This window comes from Oncorhynchus kisutch, linkage group LG18, assembly GCF_002021735.2.
Source record: "Oncorhynchus kisutch isolate 150728-3 linkage group LG18, Okis_V2, whole genome shotgun sequence".
In the NCBI taxonomy this organism is placed as follows: Eukaryota; Metazoa; Chordata; class Actinopteri; order Salmoniformes; family Salmonidae; genus Oncorhynchus; species Oncorhynchus kisutch.
The window spans coordinates 65259628-65285836 of record NC_034191.2 but is presented as its reverse complement, the minus strand read 5'-3'; the positions used below and the strand labels follow the sequence as shown (position 1 = coordinate 65285836).

The 26209-nt window shown below is 42.8% G+C and overlaps 1 protein-coding gene across 1 annotated transcript in view; it reads left to right on the top strand.

Moving 5' to 3' along the window:
* Positions 1 to 25139, top strand: part of pola1 (polymerase (DNA directed), alpha 1) — a 99138-nt gene extending 73999 nt beyond the window's left edge. Inside the window, exons 36-37 of the mRNA XM_020509031.2 lie at positions 8091 to 8187; positions 24076 to 25139. Coding sequence (XP_020364620.1) covers positions 8091 to 8187; positions 24076 to 24215 — 237 coding nt within the window. The 3' untranslated portion in view covers positions 24216 to 25139. The remainder of the gene's footprint in view (positions 1 to 8090; positions 8188 to 24075) is intronic.
* The last annotated feature ends 1070 nt before the right edge of the window (positions 25140 to 26209 follow it).

Sequence of the window (26209 nt, the reverse complement as noted above, 5' to 3'; positions counted from 1 at the left end):
AGATCTCGTACAGCGCTGTATACTACTCCCTTCACAGAACAGCGCTAACCAGAATAGAAAGAGAAGTGGGAGGCCCCGGTGCACAACTGAGCAAGAGGACAAGTACATTAGTGTCTAGTTTGAGAAACAGACTAGAGGTTGAACGATTATGATTTTTCAACACCGAGGACCAAAACAAGCCGATACTGATTAATCGGCCGATTTCTATTTATTTATTTGTAATAATGACAATTACAACAATACTGAATGAAGACTTTTATTTTAACTTAATACATCAATAAAATCAATTTAGCCTCAAATAAATAATGAAACATGTTCAATTTGGTTTAAATAATGCAAAAACAAAGTGTTGGAGAAAGTAAAAGTGTTGGAGAAAGTAAAAGTGCAATATGTGCCATGTAAAAAAGCTAATGTTTAAGTTCCTTGCTCAGGACATGAGAACATATGAAAGCTGGTGGTTCCTTTTAACATGAGTCTTCAATAATCCCAGGTAAGAAGTTTTAGGTTGTAGTTATTCTAGGAATTCTAGGACTACTTCTCTCTATACCATTTGTATTTCATATACCTTTGACTATTGGATGTTCTTATAGGCACTTTAGTATTGCCAGTGTAATATTATACCTTCTGTCCCTCTCCTCGCCCCTACCTGGGCTCGAACCAGGAACACATCGACAACCGCCACCCTCAAAGCATCGTTATCCATCGCTCCACATAAACCGCGGCCCTTGAAGAGCAAGGGGAACAACTACTTCAAGGTCTCAGAGCGAGTGATGTCACCGATTGAAACGCTATTAGCTCGCACCCCGCTACCTAGCTAGCCATTTCACATTACACCAGCCTAATCTCGTGCGTTGATAGGCTTGAAGTCATTAACAGCTCAATGCTTGAAGCACTGCTGGAAAATGCAGGAAAGTGCTGTTTGAATGAATGCTTAAAAGTCTTCTGCTGCCTACCACCGCTCAGTCAGACTGCTCTATCAAATATCAAATCATAGACTTAATTATAACATAATAACACACAGAAATACGAGCCTTAGTTTCCGGATTTGACCATATTAATGACCTATCTTTTCGAAAACAAAACGTTTTCTTTAAGTGAAATACGGAACCGTTCCATATTTTGTCTAAGGGGTGGCATCCCTAAGTCTAAATATTGCTGTTACATTGCACAACCTTCAATGTTATGTCATAATTATGTACAATTCTGGCAAATTAATGATGATGGTCTTTCTTAGGAAGAAATGGTCTTCACACAGTTCGCAACAAGCCAGGCGGCCCAAACTGCTGCATATATCCTGACTCTGCTTGCACGGAAAGCAAGAGAAGTGACACAATTTCCCAAGTTAAAAGAAATTCATGTTCGCAGGCAATATTAACTAAATATGCAGGTTTAAAAAAGATATACTTGTGTATTGATTTTAAAGAAAGGCATTGATGTTTATGGTTAGGTACACATTGGTACAACGACAGTGCTTTTTTCGCGAATGTGGTTAAATCATCATCCGTTTGGCGAAGTTGGCTGATTCTATGAGAAATTAACAGGCACCGCATCGATTATATGCAATGCAGGACAAGCTAGATTTTTTTTTTTTTTTACCTTTTTTTAACCAGGTAGGCAAGTTGAGAACAAGTTCTCATTTACAATTGCGACCTGGCCAAGATAAAGCAAAGCAGTTCGACAGATACAGCGACACAGAGTTACACATGGAGTAAAACAAACATACAGTCAATAATACAGTATAAACAAGTCTATATACAATGTGAGCAAATGAGGTGAGAAGGGAGGTAAAGGCAAAAAAGGCCATGGTGGCAAAGTAAATACAATATAGCAAGTAAAACACTGGAATGGTAGTTTTGCAATGGAAGAATGTGCAAAGTAGAAATAAAAATAATGGGGTGCAAAGGAGAAAAATAAATAAATAAATAAAAATTAAATACAGTTGGGAAAGAGGTAGTTGTTTGGGCTAAATTATAGGTGGGCTATGTACAGGTGCAGTAATCTGTGAGCTGCTCTGACAGTTGGTGCTTAAAGCTAGTGAGGGAGATAAGTGTTTCCAGTTTCAGAGATTTTTGTAGTTCGTTCCAGTCATTGGCAGCAGAGAACTGGAAGGAGAGGCGGCCAAAGAAAGAATTGGTTTTGGGGGTGACTAGAGAGATATACCTGCTGGAGCGTGTGCTACAGGTGGGAGATGCTATGGTGACCAGCGAGCTGAGATAAGGGGGGACTTTACCTAGCAGGGTCTTGTAGATGACATGGAGCCAGTGGGTTTGGCGACGAGTATGAAGCGAGGGCCAGCCAACGAGAGCGTACAGATCGCAATGGTGGGTAGTATATGGGGCTTTGCTGATAAAACAGATTGCACTGTGATAGACTGCATCCAATTTGTTGAGTAGGGTATTGGAGGCTATTTTGTAAATGACATCGCCAAAGTCGACGATTGGTATGATGGTCAGTTTTACAAGGGTATGTTTGGCAGCATGAGTGAAGGATGCTTTGTTGTGAAATAGGAAGCCAATTCTAGATTTAACTTTGGATTGGAGATGTTTGATATGGGTCTGGAAGGAGAGTTTACAGTCTAACCAGACACCAAAGTATTTGTAGTTGTCCACGTATTCTAAGTCAGAGCCGTCCAGAGTAGTGATGTTGGACAGGCGGGTAGGTGCAGGTAGCGATCGGTTGAAGAGCATGCATTTAGTTTTACTTGTATTTAAGAGCAATTGGAGGCCACGGAAGGAGAGTTGTATGGCATTGAAGCTTGCCTGGAGGGTTGTTAACACAGTGTCCAAAGAAGGGCCGGAAGTATACAGAATGGTGTCGTCTGCGTAGAGGTGGATCAGGGACTCACCAGCAGCAAGAGCGACCTCATTGATGTATACAGAGAAGAGAGTCGGTCCAAGAATTGAACCCTGTGGCACCCCCATAGAGACTGCCAGAGGTCCAGACAGCAGACCCTCCGATTTGACACACGGAACTCTATCAGATAAGTAGTTGGTGAACCAGGCGAGGCAATCATTTGAGAAACCAAGGCTGTCGAGTCTGCCGATGAGGATGTGGTGATTGACAGAGTCGAAAGCCTTGGCCAGATCAATGAATACGGCTGCACAGTAATGTTTCTTATCGATGGCGGTTAAGATATCGTTTAGGACCTTGAGCGTGGCTGAGGTGCACCCATGACCAGCTCTGAAACCAGATTGCATAGCAGAGAAGGTATGGTGAGATTCGAAATGGTCGGTAATCTGTTTGTTGACTTGGCTTTCGAAGACCTTAGAAAGGCACGGTAGGATAGATATAGGTCTGTAGCAGTTTGGGTCAAGAGTGTCCCCCCCTTTGAAGAGGGGGATGACCGCAGCTGCTTTCCAATCTTTGGGAATCTCAGACGACACGAAAGAGAGGTTGAACAGGCTAGTAATAGGGGTGGCAACAATTTCGGCAGATAATTTTAGAAAGAAAGGGTCCAGATTGTCTAGCCCGGCTGATTTGTAGGGGTCCAGATTTTGCAGCTCTTTCAGAACATCAGCTGAATGGATTTGGGAGAAGGAGAAATGGCGAGTTGCTGTTGGGGGTGCAGTGCTGTTGTCTGGGGTAGGTGGAAAGCATGGCCAGCCGTAGAAAAATGCTTATTGAAATTCTCAATTATTGTGGATTTATCAGTGGTGACAGTGTTTCCTATCTTCAGTGCAGTGGGCAGCTGGGAGGAGGTGTTCTTATTCTCCATGGACTTTACAATATCCCAGAACTTTTTTGAGTTAGTGTTGCAGGAAGCAAATTTCTGCTTGAAAAAGCTAGCCTTGGCTTTTCTAACTGCCTGTGTATAATGGTTTCTAGCTTCCCTGAACAGCTGCATATCACGGGGGCTGTTCGATGCTAATGCAGAACGCCATAGGATGTTTTTGTGTTGGTTAAGGGCAGTCAGGTCTGGGGAGAACCAAGGGCTATATCTGTTCCTGGTTCTAAATTTCTTGAATGGGGCATGTTTATTTAAGATGGTTAGGAAGGTATTTAAAAAAAAATATCCAGGCATCCTCTACTGACGGGATGAGATCAATATCCTTCCAGGATACCCCGGCCAGGTCGATTAGAGCGTTTTACAGTGATGAGTGGAGGTCGTTTGACCGCTGACCCATTACGGATGCAGGCAATGAGGCAGTGATCGCTGAGATCTTGGTTGAAGACAGCAGAGGTCTATTTAGAGGGGAAGTTGGTTAGGATGATATCTATGAGGGTGCCCGTGTTTAAGGCTTTGGGGAGGTACCTGGTAGGTTCATTGATAATTTGTGTGAGATTGAGGGCATCAAGTTTAGATTGTAGGATGGCTGGGGTGTTAAGCATGTTCCAGTTTAGGTCGCCTAGCAGCACGAACTCTGAATATAGATGGGGGGCAATCAGTTCACATATGGTGTCCAGAGCACAGCTGGGGGCAGAGGGTGGTCTATAGCAGGCGGCAACGGTGAGAGACTTGTTTTTAGAGAGGTGGATTTTTAAAAGTAGAAGTTCAAATTGTTTGGGTACAGACCTGGATAGTAGGACAGAACTCTGCAGGCTATCTTTGCAGTAGATTGCAACACCGCCCCCTTTGGCAGTTCTATCTTGTCTGAAAATGTTGTAGTTTGGAATTAAAATTTCAGAATTTTTGGTGGTCTTCCTAAGCCAGGATTCAGACACAGCTAGAACATCCGGGTTGGCAGAGTGTGCTAAAGCAGTGAATAGAACAAACTTAGGGAGGAGGCTTCTAATGTTAACATGCATGAAACCAAGGCTATTACGGTTACAGAAGTCGTCAAAAGAGAGCGCCTGGGGAATAGGAGTGGAGCTAGGCACTGCAGGGCCTGGATTCACCTCTACATCGCCAGAGGAACATAGGAGTAGAATAAGGGTATGGCTAAAAGCTATGAGAATTGGTCGTCTAGAACGTCTGGAACATAGCGTAAAAGGAGGTTTCTGGGGGCGATAAAATAGCATCAAGGTATAATGTACAGACAAATGTATGGTAGGATGTGAATACAGTGGAGGTAAACCTAGGTATTGAGTGATGAAGAGAGAGATATTGTCTCTAGAAACATCATTGAAACCAGGAGATGTCATTGCATGTGTGGGTGGTGGAACTAATAGGTTGGATAAGGTATAGTGAGCAGGACTAGAGGCTCTACAGTGAAATAAGCCAATAAACACTAACCAGAACAGCAATGGACAAGACATATTGACATTAAGGAGAGGCATGCTTAGTCGAGTGATCAAAAGGGTCCAGTGAGTGGAGAGGTTGGTTGGTGATTTAGACAGCTAGCCAGGCCATCGGTAGCAAGCTAGCATAAGATGGAGGTCTGTTGTTAGCCACCTCTTGCGTACCGTCAGTAGATTAGTGGGGTTCCGTGTGGTAGAGGGGATTAATCCAAATCACACAACAACAACAAAAATAAAAAACAATAGATATAGTTATAGAGGCCCAAGAAGAAAACATAATAATAAAAATAAATAAATTGTCCGATTGTCTACTCAGATAGCAGCCGGTAAGACAGCTAACGGTTAGCAGGCCGCAGATGGGCGTTCAGGTAACGTCGCGACGGAGGAGCCAGCCGGATCTCCTTCAGGTAGATAGCGTCAGCAGATAAACTAGTAATATCATTAACCATATGTAGTTAACTAGTGATTATGTTAAGATTGATTGTTTTTTTATAAGATAAGTTGCTAGCTAGCATTAAACTTATCTTGGCTTCTTGCTGCACTCACGTAACAGGTAGTCAGCCTGCCACGCGGTCTCCTCGTGGAGTGCAATGTAATCAACCACAATCGATGTCCAAAAATGCCGATTACCGATTTGTTATGGAAACTTGAAATCGGCCCTAATTAATCGATTTACTAGGTCGACCTCTAAAACAGACGCCTCACAAGTCCTCATCTGGCAGTTTCAATAAATAGTACCCACAAAACACCAGTCTCAACGTCAACAGTGAAGAGGCGACTCCGGGATGCTGGCCTTCTAGGCAGAGTTGCAAAGAAAAAGCCATATCTCAGACTGGCAAATAAATAAAAGATTAAGATTGGCAAAAGAACACAGACACTGGACAGAGGAACTCTGCCTACAAGGCCAGCATCCCCAGAGTCGCCTCTTCACTGAGACTGGTGTTTTGCGTGTACTATTTAATGAATCTGCCATTTGAGGACTTGTGAGACATCTGTTTCTCAAACTAAACACACTAATGTACTTGTCCTCTTGCTCAGTTGTGCGCTGGGGCCTCCTACTCTTTCTATTCTGGTTAGAACTGTTCTGTTAAGGGAGTCGCACACAGCGTTGTACGAGATCTTCAGTTTCTTGGCAATTTGTCACATGGAATAGACTTCATTTCTCAGAACAAGAATAGACTGACGAGTTTCAGAAGAAAGGTCTTTGTTTCTGGACATTTTGAGCCTGTAATCGAACCCACAAAAGCTGATGCTCCAGATACTCAACTAGTCTAAAGAAGGACAGTTTTATTGCTTCTTTAATCAGAACTACAGTTTTCAGCTGTGCTAACAAAATTGCAAAAGGGTTTTCTCATGATCAATTAGCCTTTTTAAAATGATCAACTTGGATTAGCTAACACAACATGCCATTGGAACACAGGAGTGATGGTTGCTGATAATGGGTTTCTGTACGCCTATGTAGATATTCTATAAACCATCTGCCTTTTCCAGCTACAATAGTCATTTACAACATTAACAATGTCCACACTGTATTTCTGATCAATTAGATGTTATTTTAATGGACAAGAAATTTGCTCTTTTTTTTTAACAAGGAAATGTCTAAGTGACCCCAAACTTTTGAATGGTGGTGTACATGCATACTCACACACTTGTTAAACACTACACACACTCATTCATAGACATTGAAAACACAATCCATTCGCGGACACAGGCATTACGGATACTAACACTGTCATACACGCATCATAATAATAACATACTACATACCCCTGATGCTAGTTATGGGGGTGTCCTGTAGTTGAATTTAAGTCAGTGTAATTAGTGTTGTGATAACGGCTTCATGCAATCACATTGACGGAGGCTGTTGTTCAGCTGCCTCTCCTCTTTCTCAAAAACCTTATCACAACAAACTATAAGCCAGGTGATTTACACATGATCAGATCTCTTTCCCTTTCTCTTCCCTCACCTCTCCCTCATTTCCCTCTCTCGCTCTCACCCAATACCTCATTATCTCAGCCTCTCTCTCTCTCTCAGGCATGTGACTAGAGTTAATTGTTGCTGAAATTAACAAACCAAACTACGGCTTTATTGGTCATGCTCCCTGAGAGGAGGATGGTGAGATGTAAATAGATGAGAGATGGAAATAGGAGGATCAGGGATGTGAGCATGGTCCGAGAATGTGGGAGGAAAGTGAAAGAGGTGGAGGAGGAGACAGTATATTTTATGACATCTCATTAAATACAGGTCAAATGCGAACATGAAGTGTCTTCATAAGGCGTTGGGCCACCACGAGCCAGAACATCTTCAATGTACCTTGGCATCAATTCTACAAGTGTCATGAACTCTATTGGAGGGATGTGACACCATTCTTCCACGAGAAATACCATAATTTGGTGTTTTGTTGATGGTGGTGGAAAATGCTATCTCAGGCACTGCTCCAGAATCTCCCAGAAGTGTTCAATTGGGTTGAGTTCTGGTGACTGAGATGGCCATGGCATATGGTTTACATCGTTTTCATGCTCATCAAACCATTCATTGACCACTCGTGCCCTGTGGATGGGGGTATTGTCATCCTATGGGGGCATAGCTATGGTTGCCAAAATAATGACCTGCCCAGCACTTTTATACATGACCCTAAGCATGATGGGATGTTAATAGCTTAACTCAGGAACCACACCTGTGTGGAAGCACCTGCTTTCAAAACACTTCATATCCCTAATTTACTAGCATTTCCATTATTTTGGCAGTTGCCTGTATATTATCAGAGCACCTTTGGTGCTAGTAACACTGGGGTTGGTTTAAGGGGCTTGAAACAGTCTTTTTTCTCTCTCTCTCTCATTTGACAAACTACAGGTTTGACTGCTACAGTACCTGTTGATGAGTGTGTAGTAATGTGTGTTTTCTCTCCACAGTACTCTGAGAAAGCCCTGTACACCCAGCTGTGCTACTACAGGTTCATCTTCGACTGGGAGTACGCTGTCAGCAAAGTACTACAGATGGACGAGAGAAGTAAAACTACACACACACTAGCATTCAATCAATATTAAAATTGACACCCACTTACTGTACATACATCTTAGAGGCCTATGTATTAAGACGCACATACAGTTTATTGTAGTGACTGTCACACTCACGTGTAGACACTAGTGATACGCGGGTTGACTCATAACCCACAGTTCCCGCGGTTAAATCCGCCTGGCGGGCAGGCTTAGGGACATTAAATATTGTGTGGATGAAAGGTGGGTTGAATAGAGAAAACAATGCATAACAAATCCATATATATCATTCTTATCTATAGGCTCCATTAAAAATGTTTATTATTGTTATTTGACGTTAGTGCGTAGCCTAAGCCTACGCTTTAGGGCCGAACTGTACACTCGCCAATTGCCAAATGCTTTGGGATCAGAAAAAGTTTATGTTGATCCACTGAGGCAGAAAAGACTATCGGAGTTTAATTTAATAAGAGGAAAGCTGCAAAATGGACAGATGAAAATAAATAGGAGGGCCAGAACAGTAGTTTAATGTTTGGGAACGATTTGGTGAAGTGGTTAAAGAGCATGATAGCGGTGCCGGCTATGTCATATGTGATGAGGCGCTATATAAATTCAAGTCACACGACGGGGACTTTAACATGGCATGTCGAGGGAACTGTAGGCTAATGTTCAGATGGTTAAATGGAACAGTCGTCTGAAATCTGGACACTGACTAGGTCTGTAGCCTCTCACATAGCCTAATATAACATTTACTCCTGCAGAATGATTTCTTTCTTTCAGCATTTTGAGAGAATGAATGCATGGTTAGGGACTGTCTGTAAAGGTGCCATCTTTATCAGCATCATAAAATATGCATCCAAGCCAAAACATGTTAGGTAGTTTTCACAGCTTTTAATTTCCTTAAAACTGGTCTAACTGATGTATTTTGGAAATGTTGCACATAAAATCATTTCCATTTTTAAAAAATTATTGCATTTTCGCCCCGGTCCCTTTGCTGTCCGAGTGAAGCAGTGAAGAAAGAACTTTACCAATGTCAACTAGATTGAAGAATTCATTCTATCGATTTATGGCATTATTCTGGTGAGCAAGGGTTTATTTAGTATTCGAAGGCAACAAGTAATGACTGAAGATAAGCTGCATGTATCTAATTATAGACAAGTTGACTAACAAATAGACAACCAAAATGTTGAAATTATAAGCAGAAACACAGGCCTGTCAAAAAATTGCTCTGCCTCTGACTGTACATCACATTTTCTATATTTGCGTTTTTGGTTCGGATGTGGGCCTCAGATTTGAACTATCACATAGTCAGTCAGGTGTGGATGAACAAACAGCTGACCAACGCATCACTAGTAGACACACACCCATGCGTTGGTGGATGGGCGTGGGCTATGAGGGGGTTGGGTTAAGGACACTCAGCTCCTCGAGTCGACAGCCCTAATTTCGTAGACGGATTCAATCACACAGACACACACACACTCACAGACACAGAGAATCTTACACAATCGTACACACACAGAATGCAAAATGCTCCAATCACGGAGAGAAAGAGGGAAAGAGCTCTCCATCTCTCTCTCTTTCCCGCTCTCTTCCTTTTCTCCGACAGCCACTCTGTTGCCAGTGTTGATTGAAAACAGGTTTTAGATTTGGGGAAATGATAGGGGGAGTAATAGGCAAGCGGATGAAAGGATAGCCCTTCTGCCTTAATAGGACATGGAGCGTATATTTCCTCCCGGACCCATTTAGCCGCGACACACCACGCTCTGGGCTCGCTCCGGAGGCCCCTTACCCACAGTCCTCTGATTGATGTCACTTGATTAGAAAGGGTCGCTCTGCGAATAGATTTATTTATTTGATTAAACATGTATGTATGTATGTGTGCGCGTGTGTGTGTGTGTAGACGCATGTGTGAAAGCGAGGGCCGGAGAGAGGGAGCGAAAGAGCAAGGCAGCGGAGGTAAATATAAGTTGTAATCAATAGATGACCACTCTGGAGACGGATGGCGCAGGAATGGCAGGATGGGGATGGAGGAGAGGTGGAGGCGGCGAGGAGGGCTAACATGATTATAGCCTCTTTTCTTTTGTGTTTTTCCCCCCTCTTTCTTTGATGTGAGAAATCAACGCCAATCCTTTCTTTCCCTCCCCTTTTCTGCCTTGCTTTCTTTACTTGCTTTTCATTATTTCCTTCTTTTGCATCTGGCCTTGTCAGGTTCTTTATTTGGTCAACTTTAGAAATAACCGTTTAACCCTTTACGATCGTGGGAATTGGCCTATATGGATAGGGCTACATTGAAATGTTTCTTACAGAAGAAATATGGAATGCATAACAATGGTAGCAGTTAAAAGGAGCTGGGAGACTATGTGGAAATGATTAGACTAAAGGTGAGGTACACAACAGTTCACCTATCACATGACTGAATCTAACCATTACACTGTTTTGATTTAATGTGTATTTTACATTTACTGTACTTTCACTGCATTTGTTAATGAAATCTGAAAATATTCTGGATACATTCAGTAACATGATAAGAATGTTGGGTAGGCGCAATATAATACAAAATAATTATAATGGCTTGAGTGAGAGGTCTAACTGGTGTTTCCAAGTAGCCACAAACCTCTCCAAAGTGTGCAGTGTCTTAAGTAATTTCAATGCACTTTTATGACTAAAAGAAGTGTCTTCAACTATACAGTGCTTTTTTGAGCTCTACTAGCTGTGCCGTTGAGGAGCTCTCCTAGCTGTGCCGTTGAGGAGCTCTCCTAGCTGTGCCGTTGAGGAGCTCTCCTAGCTGTGCCGTTGAGGAGCTCTCCTAGCTGTGCCGTTGAGGAGCTCTCCTAGCTGTGCCGTTGAGGAGCTCTCCTAGCTGTGCCGTTGAGGAGCTCTCCTAGCTGTGCCGTTGAGGAGCTCTCCTAGCTGTGCCGTTGAGGAGCTAGAGCAAAGCACACTTGTAGTTGTTTTGTTTGGAACACAGCACTGCTTCCCCGACATCACACAATCCAACAATATCCCATTATAAATCGCAATCTGGGTCAGGTGGGCATAATTTGAATGCTTGTTCTATTGCCAACATGACTAGCTAAATCATGACTAGCTAAATTATAAGATACGATCTTACAGTGTTAGGCTTTCACAAGGCAATTCAGAGAAGCCGATCTGGCGCGCATAGAATGCGCATTCTGTTCACATCAGTGCATTCTGATGTGTTGGTCCGTGGCAAACTTCCTTCACAATACAACAAACGGGCTCATTCTGTTCAGGATATGACGCCATGTCAACTTGTAACTGTACATCAAACATAGTGATCAGAAATGTTGACACTGACATGACTCTTATGATGTGGAAATGTGAAGTGCATATTTGGACTCACGGGTGTTTGGCAAGCTTGTATGACATCATAGCTGTATTTATAATATAATCCTCACTGTCATCTTTCAAAATACATCGAGTCCTCGTGGTTTACAGAATGTCCCTCACTCAGACAACAAAAGAGTTGCAAAAGTTACCCGATTACCAGGAGGGATGGGGGGCAACTTCTAGTCGGGCGCGGTACTCAAGTTCAGAACGGCTGTCAGTCAAAACCCATACAGCGCTGTGAAGCGACAGAGCCTGAGCTCTGACATCACGTATAGCATGTTTCTGTACAGCCACTGCGTTACAGTTTAGGCACTTACCAGTGTCCAAGTCTGCTATTTTCAACCCTTATACGGGTACAAGTGTAAAGGGCTACACCTTTTATTGTATAGTTTTCAACAACACACCGTGTTGAAACTATTCAGAAATGTATATTTCATCTCCCAGGCCTAAACACACGACTATGTGACTACTCACCCTCACAACACACACCCTGGCTTCGCTCAGACTGGGATAACTCTAGGTGTGACTGGATTAGTGGACTGACTGGGATGACACGCACACCCACACACACAGACCCGTGCAGCTGTAAAGTACATGTTGTGTGTGTTATCCTCTGGTCCCGGGGCAGTAATACCACATATTACTGTATTACACTCTCTGGGGAACCTTTGCTCGGATTACAGGGCCAGACAACAGTGGCCCTCCACACTCCTTACCTGCTGGGTTACCACACCTTTAACCTAGTTTAGTTTCCTTAACCTTTTGCTTTCACGGGCACATTTTATTTGGTAGTATGAACATCTGCTGAGAATCTAATTGTTGATAAGCAAATGCTTGCTGAACTTGTGATTAGGGTAAGGGTTATGGTTAGTAGGTAGTTAGTTGAAATGTTACTGATAGTCTGTAGAGCGTCTAAAATGGACTATCCAAATAGTGTTTCCGCTTTCAATTATATTTCTTCAATCTTTACCTCGATAGTCCTACATGGCTTGTGTTTGCTGCAGCAACTACTCTTCTGTTAACCGAGAGGAGACAGGTATCTGTCTGATCTACATATACCCTACATTATTGTGCCCGATTGCTGTGACTGAGTTAAACATAGAGGTAATTTCCTCCCCGGCAGGAGATCGCTAATAGAATACACAGACGTTCACACACCTAGCTACCAGCAGTATTCCCCCATGATAAAACAATCTCATTCTTGGCAATAATTAAACATCTCATATCAATGACTTCCACAGCATTTACTGGCACGCTTCAGCTTTGTCTCCTCCCTCCTTCACTCCCTCTCTCTTTCCTCCTCTGTCTCGCTGTCTGTGGTGAACAGAATATGATTGTGTGTGTGAACCATAATTTAATTTCTCTGCATTGATCAGATATAAATTCTCCTCTCCTGATGCCTCAATCACATACAGAGCTCCTCTGCCCCTCGTCACAGCACTGTACCACCCCCCCCCCCTCCTTTCACTCTCTTTTCCTCCCTCCTCTCTCCTGCCCCCTCTCCTATCTTCTTCTGCCACTCTGTCTTCTCTCCTGATCTCTCTCCCTCCTCCCGTAACCCTCCCTCCCTACCAGTCCATATAAGGACAGTAAATCCGTGGGTGCGATTGTCAAATCAATTATTCTTTCTGTGCAATTACCCTCACACAAAGAAGTTTCCCCGTCCTAACCGTGCTCCACCATGCTCCGACGGGTGATTAAATTAACTCCTGTCCCAGTTGCCCGCTACGCTAGCTGCTAACAGCCATGCGCTAATAGAATATTCATGTTAGCGTTAGCAAGCGCTATGGCCCGGCACCATTATTTTTCATCACGTTAGTGTTGGTGCCAGGATTGCTTTGGCCCATCTCCATTAACTTCATCATGCACACTTAATTATACCCTTGTTATTGTATACCTAGATAGAGTGGAGCACCGCACAGCCCTGATACACTGTAGACAGGCCCGGCCTTGTGTGCGTGGTGTCTCCTCTCCGTCATGCCTTTTTCTCTAGTCTTTTCTCCTGTTCCTTTTCTTTCATTCCGTTTCTCCTTTTGCTTTGTCTCTCTTCCTCTCCTCATTCCTCCCTTTCTCCCTACTATCTTTTTTCTTTTTCTCCTTTCACTCGCTCTTTTAAAGGGAGGACATTTATTTGAACTGCAACCCCTACTGAGAACTGGGCTCTATCTTTCTCTCTCTCCCTCCCTCCTTCCCTCTCTTTCTCACTCTGACTCTTAAATCATTCTTTTATCCACTCCACACACAGTGATTGAGGGGGGAAAAGAGAAAGAATGAAGAAAAGCAGGAGGAAGACTAGAGAAAAAAAGAATTATTTTCTCCTACCTTTCAGAAATGATGACATGATTGCGTTCGCTTGATCATGCATCATCTTCTTTCTTCTCCCCCCTCTCGCTCTATTCCTCAGATAAATAGTCCCCCCTCATCTCGCTCTATTCCTCAGATAAATAGTCCCCCCCTCCTCTCGCTCTATGACTCAGATAAATAGTCCCCCCCTCCTCTCGCTCTATGACTCAGATAAATAGTCCCCCCCTCCTCTCGCTCTATTCCTCAGATAAATATTCCCCCCCTCCTCTCGCTCTATTCCTCAGATAAATATTCTCCCCCCTCTCGCTCTATTCCTCAGATAAATATTCTCCCCTCTCTCGCTCTATTCCTCAGATAAATATTCTCCCTCCTCTCGCTCTATTCCTCAGATAGTCTCCCCCTCTCGCTCTATGACTCAGATAAATAGTCTGCCCCCTCTCGCTCTATTCCTCAGATAAATAGACTCCCTCCTCTCGCTCTGACTCAGATAAATAGTACCCCCCCTCGCTCTATGACTCAGATAAATAGTCCCCCTCCTCTCTCCCTCTTCTCTCCCCCTTCCTGCCATTTCTCCTCCCTCCCTTTGTCTCACTTTCTCCTTCCTCACCTCATCTAGTAATGGTTGCTTGTGGTGGCTGGGTCAGCCTCACCAACCTGTGTGTGTGTTAGTGAGGAAGTGAGCACATCATTCTTTTTCCATCTGTTCCCTTCTCAGTTCCTGCACATGCCATCTTCTGTCGTGTGTGTTTAACCTTTGTTCCCTCTGGGCAGCCTGTCCCTGTGTATTTATACAACACCCACTAATGCACCACACAGAGAAGAAAACGAGAGAGAGAAAGAAGGGATGACAGAGAGAGGAGGATGGGTAATAGGAGTGTAGTAGAGGACGGTGGAATCGGATAGAGGGATTAATATGTGCGTATTTAGAATATATACTGTATATGTTTTGTATGGAAGTGGTAGAAAGAAAGGCTTAATTGGAGATTATAAACTGGGTTGTATACCACGGGTATGACAACATTTATTTTTACCGTTCTAATTATGTTTTTAACCAGTTCATAATAGCAATAAGGCACCTCGGGTTTGTGGAGTCGTACGAACAGCCCTTAGCCATGTTATATTGACCGTATACCCCCCCCCGAAAACGGTGGGATATCAGACCCTATACCATAGGTATGAAAAAGAAAAATACTGTTCTAATTACATTGGTATCCAATTTATGATAACAATCAGGCACCTCTGGGGTGTGTGTGGTATATGGCCAATGTACCACGGTTAAGGGCTGTATCCAGGCACCATATACCACACCCCCTCGGGCCTTTCTCAACATATCAGCCATTATCGGAATGACACTTTAGCGCATCTGTGTTTGCGAGCATCACCTCTGTGTGCGAGACGAGTGGGCACGTTGCTCAAAGAGCGATGAGAGACAGTCGGGCAGGTAGGCCTGGCCCATACCGACAGGAAGTAGGGGTGCTGATAAATCGGTGGGATATACGTACATACATGCGTACAGTACAAGTCAAGAGTTTGGACACACCTGCTCATTCAAGGGTTTTCCTTTATTTTTACTATTTTCCACATTGTAGAATAATAGTGAAGACGTCAAAACTATGAAATAACACATCATGTAATCATGTAGTAACCAAAAAAGTGTTAAACAAATCTAAATAGATTTTATATTTGAGATACTTTAAAGTAGAAACCTTTTGCCTTGATGACAGCTTTGCACACCCTTGGCATTCTCTCAACCAGCTTCATGAGGTAGTTCACAATTCCAGTGGGTGAGAAGTTTACATACACTAAGTTGATTGTGCCTTTAAACCGCATGGAAAATTCCAGAAAATGTCATGGATTTAGAAGTTCCTGATAGGCTAATTGATATCATTTGAGTCAATTGGAGGTGTGAAGGTGGATGTATTTTGTGGCCTAACTTCAAACTCAGTGCCTCTTTGCTTGACATTGTGGGAAAATCTGAAGAATTCAGCCAAGACCTCAGCAAAATAATTGTAGACCTCCACAAGTCTGTTTCATCCTTGGGAGTAATTTCCAAACGCCTGAAGGTATCACGTTAATCTGTTCAAACAATAGTACGCAACCATGTGACCACACAGCCGTCATACCGCTCAGGAAGGAGACTAGTTCTGTCTCCTAGAGATGGATGTACTTTGGTGCAAAAAGTGCAAATCAATCCCAGAACAACAGCAAAGGACATGGTGAAGATGCTGGGGGAAATGGGTACAAAAGTATCTATATCCACAGTAAAAGTCCTAAAACGAGAACCTCAAAGGCCACTCAGCAAGGAAGAAGCCACTGCTGCAAAACCGCCATAAAAAAGCCAGACTACGGTTTGCAGCTTCACATGGGGACAGCGATCATGCTTTTTGGAGATATGTCCTCTGTTCTGATGAAACAAAAATAGAACTGTTTGGCCATAATGACCATCGTTATGTTTTGGAGGAAAATGGGGAGGCTTGCAAGCCGAAGAACACCATCCCAACTGTGAAGCACAAGGCTGGCAGCATCATGTTGTGGGGGTGCTTTGCTGCAGGAAGGACTGGTGCACTTCACAAAATAGATGACATCATGAGGGAGAAAAATTATATGGATATATTGAAGCAACATCTCAAGACATCAGACAGGAAGTTAAAGCTTGGTCGCAATGGGTCTTCCAATTGGACAATGACCCCAAGCATACGTCCAAAGTTGTGGCAAAATGGCTTAAGGACAACAAAGTCAAGGTATTGGAGTGGCCAACACAAAGCCCTGACCTCAATCCCATAGAAAATTTGTGGGCAGATCTGAAAAGGCGTGTGCGAGCAAACCTGAGTCAGTTACACCAGCTCTGTCAGGAGGAATGGGCCAAATTTCACCCAACTTATTGTGGAAAGCTTGTGGAAGGCTACATAAAATGTTCAACCCAAGATAAACAATTTAAAGGCAATGCTACCAAATACTAATTGAGTGTATGTAAACTAGAGGTCGACCGATTATGATTTTACCGATTATTGGAGGACCAAAAAAGTCGATACCGATTTAATCGGACAATTTTTTTAAATGTATTTATTTGTAATAATGACAATTACAACAATACTGAATGAACACTTATTGTAACTTAATATAATACATCAATAAAATCAATTTAGCCTCAAGTAAATAATTAAACATGTTCAATTTGGTAAAAATAATGCAAAAAACAAGTGTTGGAGAAGAAAGTAAAAGTGCAATATGTGCTATGTAAGAAAGCTAACGTTTCAGTTCCTTGCTCAGAACATAAGAACATATGAAAACTGGTGGTTCCTTTTAACATGAGTCTTCAATATTCCCAGGTAAGAAGTTTTAGGTTGTAATTATTATAGGAATTATAGGACTATTTCCCTCTATACCATTTGTATTTCATTAACCTTTGACTATTGGATGTTCTTATAGGCACTTTAGTATTGCCAGTGTAACAGTATAGCTTCCGTCCCTCTCCTCGCTCCTCCCTGGGCTCGAACCAGCAACACAACGACAACAGCTACCATCGAAGCAGTGTTACCCATGCAGAGCAAGAGAAACAACCCCCAAGGCTCAGAGCGAGTGATGTTTGAAACGCTATTAGCGTGCGCTAACTAGCTAGCCATTTCACTTCGGTTACACCAGCCTCATCTTGGGAGTTGATAGGCTTGAAGTCATAAACAGTGCAATGCTGGACGCACAACGAAGAGATGCTGGCAAAACGCACAAAAGTGCTGTTTGAATGAATGTTTACGTGCCTGCTTCTGCCTACCACCGCTCAGTCAGATACTTAGATACTTGTATGCTTGTATGCTCAGTCAGATTATATGCAACGCAGGACACGCTAGATAATATCTAGTAATATCTAGTATTATCATCAACTAGTGATTATGATTGATTGTTTTTTATAAGATAAGTTTAATGCTAGCTAGCAACTTACCTTGGCTTACTGCATTCGCGTAACAGGCAGTCTCTGTGTGGCGTGCAACGAGAGAGAGGCAGGTCGTTATTGCGTTGGACTAGTTAACTGTAAGGTTGCAAGATTGGATCCGCCGAGCTGACAAGGTGAAAATCTGTCCTTCTGCCCCTGAACGAGGCAGTTAACCCACCGTTCCTAGGCCGTCATTGAAAATAAGAATGTGTTCTTAACTGACTTGCCTAGTTAAATAAAGGTATAAAAATGTAAAAAATCAATCTGCGCCCAAAAATACAGATTTACGATTGTTATGAAAACTTGAAATCGGCTCTAATTAATCGGCCATTCCGATTTAATCGGTCAACCTCTAATGTAAACTTCTGACACACTGGGAATGTGATGAAATAAATCAAAGCTGACATCAATCTCTCGACTATTATTCTGACATTTCACATTCTTAAAATAATGTGATGATCCTAACTGACCTAAGACAAAGAATTCTTACTTGGATTAAATGTCAGGAATTGTGAAAAACTGAGTTTAAATGCATTTGGCTAAGCTGTATGTAAACTTCCGACTTCAACTGTACGTACGTACGTACATACATACATACAGTGCATTCTGAAAATATTCAGACCCTTTGACTTTTCACTTCATGGCTATTTTCATGTCTCTCGAGAGATGTTTGATCGTGTCGTCCAGGCTCTGGTTGGGCCACTCAAGGACATTGAGAGACTTGTCCCGAAGCCACTCCTGCGTTGTCTTGGCTGTGTGCTTAGGGTCGTTGTCCTGTTGGAAAATGAACCATTTATTCATTTGACCCCATTTTTTCCCCACCCAATTTCGTGGTATCCAATTGGTAGTTAGTTTTGTATCATCGCTGCAACTCCATTCCGGTCTCGGGAGAGACGAAGGTCGAGAGCTGTGCGTCCTCCGAGAAACAACCCAACCAAGCCACACTGCTTCTTGACACAATGCCCACTTAACCCGGAAGCCAGCCGCACCAACGTGTCAGAAGAAACGCTGTGCATCTGGCGACCGTGTCAGCGTGCACTGCGCCCGGCCTGCCGCAGGAGTCGCTAGTGTGCGATGGGACAAGGACTTCTCTGTTGGCCAAACCCTCTCCTAACCCGGACGACGCTGGGCCAATTGGCTGTGACAAAGCCTGGACTCTAACCCAGGATCTCTAGTGGCACGGCGATGCAGTGCCTTAGATCACTATGCAACTCGGGAGGCCCCCAGGAAGGTGAACCGTCGCCCCAGTCTGAGGTCCTGAGAAGGTTTTCATCAAGGATCTCTCCGTACTTTGCTCCGTTCATGTTTCCCTCAATCCTGACTAGTCTCCCAGTCCCTGACGCTTATAAACATCCCCACAGATTGATTCTGCCACCACCATGCTTCACCGTAGTGATGGTGCCAGGTTCCCTTCAGACGTGACGCTTGGCATTCAGGCCAAACGGTTATATCATGGTTTCATCAGACATGATAATCTTTCTCATGGTCTGTCCTTTTTGGTTCCTTATGGCAAACTCCAAGCATACTGTCATGTGACTTTTACTGGGGAGTGACTTCCGTCTGGCCACTCTACCGTAAAGGCCTGATTGATGGTGTGCTGCAGAGATGGGTGTCCTTCTGGAAGGTTCTCCCATCTCCACAGAGGAACACTGGAGCTCTGTCAGAGTGACCATCAGGTCTTGGTCACCTCCCTGACCAAGGCCCTTCTCCCCCATGATTGCTCAGTTTGGCCCGGGCGGCCAGCTCTAAGAAGAGTCTTGGTGCTTCCGAACTTCTTCCATTTAAGAATGATGTAGGCCAGTGTGTTCTTGGGGACCTTCAATGCTGCAAAGATGTTTTTGTTCCCTTCCCCAGATCTGTGCCTCGACACAATCCTGTCTCGGAGCTCTATGGACAATTCCTTCGACCTCATGGCTTGGTTTTTGCCCTGACATTCACTGTCAACTGTAGGACCTTTACATTGACAGCTGTGTGCCTTTCCAAATCATGTCCAATCAATTGAATTTACCATAGGTGGACTCCAAGTTGTAGAAACATCTCAAGGATGATCAATGGAAACAGGATGCACCTGAACTCAGTTTAGAGTCTCATAGCAAAGGGTCTGAGTACTTATGTAAATAAGGTTCTTCTGTTTCGTTTTTTATACGTTTGCAAAAAATTCTAAAAAACTGTTTTCGCTTTGCCAATATGGAGTGTTGTGTGTAGATTGATGAAAATGTATTTAATTAATTTTAGAATAAAACTGATGTAACAAAATGTGGAAAAGGTCACTATATACAGTGGGGCAAAAAAGTATTTAGTCAGCCACCAATTGCAAGTTCTCCCACTTAAAAAGATGAGAGAGGCCTGTAATTTTCATCATAGGCACACTCCAACTATGACAGACAAAATGAGAAAAGAAATCCAGAAAATCACATTGTAGGATTTTTTATTAATTTATTTGCAAATTATGGTGGAAATTAAGTATTTGGTCACCTTCAAACCAGCAAGATTTCTGGCTCTCACAGACCTGTAACTTCTTCTTTAAGAGGCTCCTCTGTCCTCCACTCATTACCTGTATTAATGGCACCTGTTTGAACTTGTTATCCGTATAAAAGACACCTGTCCACAACCTCAAACAGTCACACTCCAAACTTCACTATGGCCAAGACCAAAGACCTGTCAAAGGACACCAGAAACAAAATTGTAGACCTGCACCAGGCTGGGAAGACTGAATCTGCAATAGGTAAGCAGCTTGGTTTGAAGAAATCAACTGTGGGAGCAATTATTAGGAAATGGAAGACATACAAGACCACTGATAATCTCCCTCGATCTGGGGCTCCACGCAAGATCTCACCCTGTGGGGTCAAAATGATCACAAGATGAACGGTGTGCAAAAATCCCAGAACCACACAGGGGGACCTAGTGAATGACCTGCAGAGAGCTGGGACCAAAGTAACAAAGCCTACCATCAGTAACACAATACGCCGCCAGGGACTCAAATCCTGCAGTGCCAGACTTGTCGCCCTGCTTAAGTCAGTACATGTCCAGGATCATCTGAAGTTTGCTAGAGAGCATTTGGATAATCCAGAAGAAGGTTGGGAGAATGTCATATAGTCATATAGTTTGGTAAAAACTCAACTCGTCGTGTTTGGAGGACAAAGAATGCTGAGTTGCATCCAAAGAACACCATACCTACTGTGAAGCATGGGGGTGGAAACATCATGCTTTGGGGCTGTTTTTCTGCAAAGGGACCAGGACGACTGATCCGTGTAAAGGAAAGAATGAATGGGGCCATGTATCGTGAGATTTTGAGTGAAAACCTCCTTCCATCCGCAAGGGCATTGAAGATGAAACGTGGCTGGGTCTTTCAGCATGACAATGATCCCAAACACACCGGGCAAAGAAGGAGTGGCTTCGTAAGAAGTATTTCAAGGTCCTGGAGTGGCCTAGCCAGTCTCCAGATCTCAACCCCATAGAAAATCTTTGGAGGGAGTTGAAAGTCCGTGTTGCCCAGCAACAGCCCCAAAACATCACTGCTCTAGAGGAGATCTGCATGGAGGAATGGTCCAAAATACCAGCAACAGTGTGTGAAAACCTTGTGAAATAGTTTGACCTCTGTCATTGCCAACAAAGGATATATAAAAAAGTATTGAGGAACTTTAGTTATTCACCAAATACTTATTTTCCACCATAATTTGCAAATAAATTCATTTATAATCCTACAATGTGATTTTCTGGATTTTTTTCCCCCCTCATTTTGTCTGTCATAGTTGAAGTGTACCTATGATGAAAATTACAGGCCTCTCATCTTTTTAAGTGGGAGAACTTGCACAATTGGTGGTTGACTAAATACTTTTTTGCCCCACTGTATATATTTTAAGTTAAAATACTTGTCATCAGAGCAGATAGAAGTAATACTCATCCCTCTGTGAATCGCAAACAGTAATTTTAGGGGGAAAAATTTGATATAGCATTTCTTTTGGATTATGTTGCTTCAAAACTTTTGTAGGTACTTCCAGTTGATTTTAGCATCCACATGTATGGGACTTTGCAACTCAATAGATGCTAGTCAGCCTGCAGAATAAACACTTCTAAGGTAGCTTCGATAAATGGAGCTAAACTATAAGAGGTACATTTGTGGGCTTGCTTCAGCGGAATACAAGGATTTGTAGCCTACCATAACCATTTGGTCTTTTGAGATATTATTTTATTGAATATTAAAACATACAATCTACCTGCATAGAAGCCGCTCAACGTTTACATTACATTCAGTCATCTTATTGACTCCCATCCAGAGTGTTCCACTGAAGCAACGAGGGTTAACACCCTGCCCAAGAGCACATCCACAGGTCTCCCACCAAGTCAAAACTGGGACCCAAACCAGCAACCTATCGGCCACCGGCCCAAGCTCCCAACCGCTAGGCCACCAACCCTACAAGATCCCCCACACACACACACACACACACACAATTCCCAGAGAGCTGCCCCTCAACCATCCAAGAAAATATATCATAATAAAATACCGCTCCCTCCATTCACCACCCCCAAATCCCCTAGCCATCATCCCCCAATGCACCAACGAAATGTACAAAAGACAAAAGCAACAGAAAACAACAATGCACAAACTAAATAAATCCAGGACAACAAAAACAGCAAGGCCAACTGAATACCTTTGAGTGCATGTATGGCCCTATTTACGTGTGCGTTTTGAATCCGAGCGTGTGTATATGCATGTGTACACACGTACAACCACCTGCGCAGCATCAGCCTCAGGCAGACAGGCATTGGATGTAACAGCGTTGCCCCACAGTGTCATTCCAACACTATTTTTTGCTTGGTTTATTTTGACTTATCTTTGACCGTCATTCTATCCCCTGCCCAGCAACTCCACTCCCAATTGTCTCCAATTCCACATCTCAACCCTCTGCTTCCATCAGCCCATCCCACCCATCTCTGCTGGCCACCCTCTTTGGATTTCTACATGCAAAATTTAGTTCAACTGTGCTGTGATGTTTAACATACAATTTGAATCTATCTAATCAAATAGAATCCACAGATTGCGAGTTGAAGATAGATACTTTTACTTTGAATATTAGTATGTTATTAACTTGACTGACCAGGTCTCTCCAGATCTCCCAACAATGCTATTTCTAGGGTCAATTTTAGATGATGCTTTTTCAGCCATTCCTGAACCTGAGACCAGAAACGGGATACCTAATGTAAAACCAGAACAAATGGTCCAGTGTCCTCACAAAAACAAATGCAGAGCTGCGACGTTTGTATTATTATTTTATTTTTATTTTTTACCTTTTTATTTAGCATTGTTGGGAGATCTGGACGAGGGTCACAGTTTTGACTTGGTTGGAGACGTGTGGATGTGCTCTTGGTCAGGGTGTTGGCCCTCGTTGCTTCAGTGGGACACTCTGGATGGGAGTCAAAACCAATTCTTTCTTTGGCCGCCTCTCCTTCCAGTTCTCTGCTGCCAATGACTGGAACGAACTACAAAAATCTCTGAAACTGGAAACACTTATCTCCCTCACTAGCTTTAAGCACCAACTGTCAGAGCAGCTCACAGATTACTGCACCTGTACATAGCCCACCTATAATTTAGCCCAAACAACTACCTCTTTCCCAACTGTATTTAATTTTAATTTATTTATTTATTTTGCTCCTTTGCACCCCATTATTTTTATTTCTACTTTGCACATTCTTCCATTGCAAAACTACCATTCCAGTGTTTTACTTGCTATATTGTATTTACTTTGCCACCATGGCCTTTTTTGCCTTTACCTCCCTTCTCACCTCATTTGCTCACATTGTATATAGACTTGTTTATACTGTATTATTGACTGTATGTTTGTTTTACTCCATGTGTAACTCTGTGTCGTTGTATCTGTCGAACTGCTTTGCTTTATCTTGGCCAGGTCACAATTGTAAATGAGAACTTGTTCTCAACTTGCCTACCTGGTAAAATAAATAAATAAAATAAATATGTACATAGACGCTGCCAATTGTTGGTCATGGAAATGTAGTTAAGTCATCGAAAAGTCATGAATTTCGATCTGACACTATTTGTGTGTCGACCCCATAGCCCAACTTGAAGTGATAGTATCACTGCTCCACTATAGATCCCTCAACTCTCCAGTTAAGAGTGATATAAATCCCAAAGCCTGTATTTCTACCAGAGAGAATATTGTCATACAGTGCAACATTTGACACTCTTGTGCTTCTGAAAGCTGTCTTAGACTGACCATGTTCTTCGATTATTTATCTCTTCTTTCCCTCTTCTCCCTTTCCCTCTCTCTCCACCTCTCCTATCTTTCTCATCCTCCTCTCCAGTGAGGGTTAAGAAATTATGGAAGACAGAGATGGAGGTCTACAGGAAGTTAAAAGGTGTTCCAGACCGCTCCCTCCTTGCCAGCGGTTACTCTGAGGTCAACCTCTCCAAACTCTTTCAAGCCTTCACTTCCCTCAAGTAAATCCTGCGTCAACTCCTCCTTCACAGTTATTGGCCAGTGGGGATTTAATTATTTACAGCTGTGGAGTCCTATAAGCATGCAGGTTTGGACAGTGAAGGCCCCCACCTCCTTTGGATGTGACTATCATTATGGATGTGACTTGGTTTACTGAAAAGAAACTTGTTTTCTTAGACAACATATTTCTTAGTGACTGTCATCCCTCATGTTGCATGGGTGTTAAGGCATATAATGATTCTGGTAATGCTTATTGTACGTGTCTCTTGTGTTTGATGAAGTTGCATTGACCCTTGGCTCTTGATGCCTTTTCTTTGTATGTATGATAATTTTACTACATTTGAGTGAGATTAGGAGGACAGAGTGTATAGGGTCTTTGTATGACATTAGGCCTTGATTTACATAGTGAGGTGTGTGTGAAAGATTACAGCCAGTCGGTGTGACCCTTGCTCTCATATCAGCACATCTGTCTCTTATCAACCCATTATGATTGGCTGCTGAGATGGCTAAAGACCCTCTACTCCCTCCACACACTGTCGAACACACACTCTGTGACCTAGTCACACTTTTTGGGGGGGGATGTGGTGGTGGTGGTGGGTGACAATCAGCTAAACGAGACACCAGAGGATGACTGGGTGAGGGAGGCAGATGACTTCTCACACACATGGAATTAGCCAATGATACAAGCCCTGGCCAGTGAGTATACTGGACTCCTGCTGTGATTGGACACTTGTTAAAATTACCCCCATTCATTGTGTGTGTGTGTGTGTGTGTGAGGGATGGACAGAGAGAGGATCGGTGGTGAAATAGATGGGGTGAGGGAGGGCAGGAGTTGTTCTTTAATGTCCGTATTGAACAGGTGATGTCGCTCTCCAACCTTCCTCTGTTTAAGTGATGTCATTGGAATAGCCTCTTTCACACTTTCCTTTTCTGTTGCTATGAAAATTGTTTTTTTAATGTGTGTAATTTTCCACTATTTCTCATTCTGAATGTTGTATATTTTTTTTAGATTCATAATCTTCTGTTTAGATACGGAAAGTGTTTTGTACAACATTTGATACTGAAGCTTAAATAAAAGTGAAATAACTAAATGAAAATCTCCTTGGTACTGTATGTTGATACATGTTTGTATGAACTGGCCTTTTCAATTAGCTGCTTGGTGGCTTTGAGAGATGTGTGTGACAGTAGGAATGTGTGTGTGTGTGTGTGTGTGTTCTAGTGTGTCTAAGGGCCTCTTAAATTAGTATATTAGGGAATATCCGCTGTGTGTTCTCCATCCTTCACTGTAGTTGTGTATGTATAATGACAGACTGATCATTTTTACTAGGTCTCATCATCATTGCAGGAACCATTTCCATAAACGCCGCTTCAGAAATCACTACACGCCAGCCTCAGACTGCTAGAACAGACCTTAAGTAGGCTCAACACTTAAACCACCATTCCTTATTGTGTGTGTGTGTGTGCATATAGTGGCATTTCATATATATATATATATATATATATATATATATATATATATATATACTGAACAAAAATATAAACACAACATTTAAAGTGTTTGTTTCATGAGTTGAAATAAAAGATCCCAGAAATGTTCCATGCGCACAAAAAGCTTATTTCTCAATTTTGTGCACAACTTTTACATCCCTGTGAGCATTTCTCCTTTGCCAGGATACTATATCCACCTGAAGGTGTGGCATATCAAGAAGCTGATTAAACAGCATGATTTTTACACAGGTGCGCCTTGTGCTGGGGGAAATAAAAGGCCACTCTAAAATGTGCTGTTTTGTCACACAACGCAATGACACAGATATCTCAAGTTTTGATGGAGTGTGCAATTGGCATGCTGACTGCAGGAATGTCCAACAGAGCTGTTGCCAGATAACTGAATGTTAATTTCTCTACCAATGTCATTTTTGAGAATTTGGCCATACATCTACCTGGCCTCACAACCACAGACCACGTGTAACCATGCCAGCCCAGGACCTCCACATCTGTCT